Consider the following 4,566-nt stretch of genomic DNA (forward strand, 5'->3'; position numbering starts at 1 on the left):
GAAAAGTCCAGTTTCCCAACTTTTTTCACATTACTTGTGCTTAACACCTCTCTAACTCAAAGCCAGGCAGGCATTATATTACCTCTCAGATTTTTCATTGCTCATTAAAGAAGTAACTAATATTATGTAATTAGTGCAGTATTTTAAAAATGGAATTAATTAAACCTGTGGGCATTCATCTCTTACTAAAAACCCAGTGGATTTGTTTTGGCTTATTTTATAGAAAGTGAAAGGGAAATTGAGTCATTTTCGACAGAGAGAGATGGTTGGCGTCTTTTGCCGTCTACGCAGCTTAAACCACGCAGTTGCAGATTTAGACACAGACCCGTTGACACGTTTCGACTTGAAAAACCTTCTATTCCTTTTCTTTACTTTATATTTGGAAATTGCAAGCTTGCCAGATTATTTCATATATAGCTAAGAACCAAAGTTAAGTATATACAAAGTTATACATCACTTTTTTATCAACTGATCGGAGAGAAAAGAAAGAAACCTTTAGAGAGAAGAAGAGAAGGAGCTGACATGATTATCAGTCTTGCTAGCTAGGCAAGAGAAGAGAAAAAAAAAAAAACAAAAGAAAAGAAAAACCAAAAAAAGGGCAGTTGAGAAAGAAATATTTATTACTATAGAGCTTGGCTCATCGCATGTTTGCTTCACGCAAGCAGCTAAATTGGAAGGGAAAGGTTTGCTTTATCGCGTGGCTTTAAAGACTTCACTAGCGTTTTAAATCCCACCATTAAAAAAAAAAAAACAACAAACTCTAACCCCAAATACCCCATAAACCAACACCACCACCCACCAAACCAAACCAAACCCTAGACCACCACCACATACACATACCCTCCATCTCTCTTCTCCTCCTTCAAATACAAACCCTGGGTAATTATGTGACAAACTGTTTTATTTACTTTCTTTTGTTCTTAAAGAAAGAGAAAGGAAATGAGTACTACAACAACAAACCCTATAAATAGCGGTGTTGGTGGTGGGAGCAGTGGTGGTGGAGGTGCAGGTGGAAGTAGTGGTGGTGGAGGTGGGCCATGTGGTGCTTGTAAATTCTTGAGGAGGAAGTGTGTGCCAGGCTGTATATTTGCACCTTATTTTGACTCGGAGCAAGGTGCGGCACATTTTGCAGCGGTGCATAAGGTTTTTGGTGCGAGTAATGTGTCAAAGCTTTTATTACACATACCTGCCCACAAAAGACCTGATGCTGTGGTCACAATTTGCTATGAGGCTCAAGCTCGTTTAAGAGATCCAGTTTATGGATGTGTTGCTCACATCTTTGCTCTTCAACAACAGGTAAATTATATTTCTTTTTAGTTATTTATTGTCATCCATTTCTGAACTTAAGAAACAGAAGGACAAGATAACATTTGTTGTTCTGTTTTGTTTCTTAGTTGAGGCTATTAAACACACCACTTACGCTATTTGCACGACACTTTTAAATGATGTGTTGGGGATTATTCAGGGTGCGAAAAAGAGCTAGCCTATCATGTTTGGTTTTTTTTTTTTCCCCTGTTGTCTTTGCTTGCTTATGCTAGTCTATTCTTGAAATTCCTTTTCTGAAGCTCCCCTTTGTCAATGAGATTAGCTGTTTTAAACAGTTAATAGTACTGCTTTGACTTTTCCTAGTTTTCTTCATTGAAATTAATTCCATGGGGGTGGTTTTAGTTTTTGTCAAACTATGCAAGTTAATCCAAAAACCCTTTGCAAGGTAGCGGTGACCCTATATGGGAAGGCGAGTGTCCAACTGTTCCAAGTCAGTGAGAAGGCAGATTTTATCGGCTCTCCTTTGTAGCTAGGGAGAAAGCAAGTATTGGGTTCTTAATTTTGTTTTCTGTGCTGCTGCTCCGCGGCCTAGGGGATAGTTTTGTGCTTTTTACTGAAAACTAGAACGCATTTTTGATAGGCGAATCACAAGCCACAGGCGGTTACTATAATGGCATAGTCTAGAGTGCGTGCCATTTTTCCTTTCAAATAGTGGATTTTGCAGTTATTAAGGAAATGGTCGGTTTTCCTTGTTTTTGGAAGCAACCTTCTGGGCCAGGGCAAGCAGTCGAGCGCAAATAGTTGGATTTTCAATCAAAGCTGGGTCATATAGGGGTGCTGTTGTCAAATCATGGGGGATTTAAAGTAGTTGAAGCACTAAAATATTATTTTCCTTCCATGAAATCATGAAACACATTGCGATTTTTCTCCTTTCTTGTGTTTCATAAATCACCACTTGAATAAAGATCCTTCTCTCTTAGTTTAAATATATGAACGAAATGAGACACCCTTTTCTACGTTCATGTGTTTGTCGATATTTTGATACTCAACTCCTTTATGGATTTAATTATGCCGTACGTGTATTTTATGAAGATCAGATGGATTTAGTTGGGCAGCATCGCTATTGCTATTTGATTTGTCATATTGTAATTTTATCAAAGAAGATCAATTTGATCTCTTAATTATATCATGACAAATGATTGAAATGCATGAGCAGTTATTTTGTTTCAATGCTATACACTTATACAGTATATTTATATATGTGTGTTTAAAATTTACAAGTGATTATTATTAACTGGATATATCAAACAATTTCGACAACCAGCCACTCCTTCTCGCGTTTCAACAATTGCCGAAGAATTCTGCTCTTAATCACTATGCTTCTCTTCCTTTGTCAAAAGAAATCTTTATTTTGCTCGCAGCACCATGTTGCAATGCACGTATTTCAAGCATCCTTCTAGCATAAACAAAGACAAGATGCTTCAAACTTGTGCCAAATGTTTATCTTTTCAAGTCGTCGTCGTCGTCATTAATTAATCAATTTAAGCAGTTCTATACATTTTTTCTTTTTTTAAAAAGAAAAAAGGAGAAGAAATTTAGCCCCATATATATATAACGTCATTATAACTTGATTGACATAAACTGTCTTCTTTCCATGTCTTGGAAGTTTGTTTTAACTTGCCTGCAATAACTTTCGGTACGTAGAAAACACTCAAACCTGTGTTCAATTATGGACACTAACTGCAATAATGACGGTTTCAAAATGTTGTGAGCTTCTGGACAGTTGTTATGCGGAGATGATACCATTATTCAACTCTGATTATTCTTAGAAACTTCATATCAGTGTATTATTGTGCAGGAACGAAAACAATTTATAAAGCTAGATGTACATATGTAATTTTCCTCCCAAAGCGTGGAGTATTGATAAAGATCAAGCGCTAACAAATTGATAGTCTTGTTCTCTTTTGGCAAATCAATTCTTTGATTAACAGGTGGTAAATTTACAAGCAGAACTCTCATACTTACAAGCCCATCTAGCAGCAATAGAGGTTCCATCGCCACCTCCTCCACCACCGCCAGCACTAGTGACGCCGCCTCCATTCTCAATAGCTGACCTCCCATCAGCCTCTTCTATCCCCGGCGCCGCGTATGATTTATCATCTCTTTTTGATCCAATGGTGCAACCCTCATGGTCCATGCAGCCAAGACAGCTGGACCCCCATCAGTTTGGAGGCAGCAGTGGCACGTCAGAAACTAGTGGTGGTGATCTACAAGCATTGGCTCGTGAGCTCCTCCATAGACGAGGATCTCTACCGCCAGGGTCCGTGCCCTGTAGTGACGCATTAGCATCATCATCTATCTCTAAATGAGACCGACATTATATTAACAAAGTACTTTTACTAATGGGATGCGAACCAGGGGGTTTAATTTCCCTGCTATTTCGCTGGCCATGCATGATTTGGTAGTTTGATAATTGATCGATATTTCTTTTTGTTCTTCCTTCTAGCAGTGAAATTCTTTAGATTGGGAGGTATGAATTAAAAATTAAACAATGTCTTAAAATTCTTATTCTACTTGCAGTTGCTATCTAATTAGGTAGAGTTCCAAGCTATTTGAAAAATTAATACAATCAAATATTTAATGTCATTGATAGCTGAATTTCACTGCAAAACTATATGATATATAAAGGGAATTCTTCGATGCTTAATTAATAAAAATGAAAACAAATACATGGGTCACGAAGGACGACAATATTATATATGTAGTGAACGAATTAAAGTAGTAAAGACAGAGAAATAAATGTAATTAAGGAGAACGCTTTTTTTAAGATGGTCTGTGTGTTTTTTTCTCGATCTTCTCTTACCAGATGTCGCGTTAAGGTATTTATACTTGGAGGAATTGCACTAGTTTGCATGGGAGCAGAGGGCATAGATGACATTACACCATCCATCCTAGCATTGGAGTAATTGTGGGAATGTGATTATATTTATACCATCTGCGCGATCACCACTACCGAGCTTAACATGGTGAAGTGATGGTGCACTGTGCACAGGCAAGCTGCATCCTTTGGAATCAGGCTATATAATTTCTACCATATAAAAATATTTTTATATAAATATATATTTTTATCTTTTAAAAAATCATTTTTAATATTAATATATCAAAACAATTTAAAAATATAAAACACTAGTGAATTGTTATAATTATTCCTGTTGAGAACTCCAAGAGATAGGCATGTTGAAAAAGTTAAAGAGATGGCATTTATCGAAGATAATATATATCCTTTTATCATGGCAGTGC

At 36.9% G+C, this 4,566-nt stretch overlaps 1 protein-coding gene across 1 annotated transcript; it reads left to right on the plus strand.

Moving 5' to 3' along the window:
* The first annotated feature begins 729 nt into the window (after positions 1–729).
* On the plus strand, positions 730–3,761 carry LOC133691878 (LOB domain-containing protein 18-like). Its single transcript, XM_062112496.1, has 2 exons — positions 730–1,296; positions 3,258–3,761. The coding sequence occupies exons 1-2, from the start codon at positions 940–942 to the stop codon at positions 3,633–3,635; spliced, it is 735 nt and encodes a 244-aa protein (XP_061968480.1). The 5' UTR covers positions 730–939; the 3' UTR covers positions 3,636–3,761.
* The last annotated feature ends 805 nt before the right edge of the window (positions 3,762–4,566 follow it).

The sequence above is a fragment of the Populus nigra genome, chromosome 4 (assembly GCF_951802175.1).
Source record: "Populus nigra chromosome 4, ddPopNigr1.1, whole genome shotgun sequence".
Taxonomy (NCBI): Eukaryota; Viridiplantae; Streptophyta; class Magnoliopsida; order Malpighiales; family Salicaceae; genus Populus; species Populus nigra.

Coding starts and splice junctions, on each gene's coding strand:
- LOC133691878 (XM_062112496.1), top strand. CDS start 940: ATGAGTACTACAACAACAAACCCTATAAATAGCGGTGTTGGTGGTGGG. Junction 1,297..3,257: donor TCTTTGCTCTTCAACAACAG/GTAAATTATATT, acceptor TTTGATTAACAG/GTGGTAAATTTACAAGCAGA.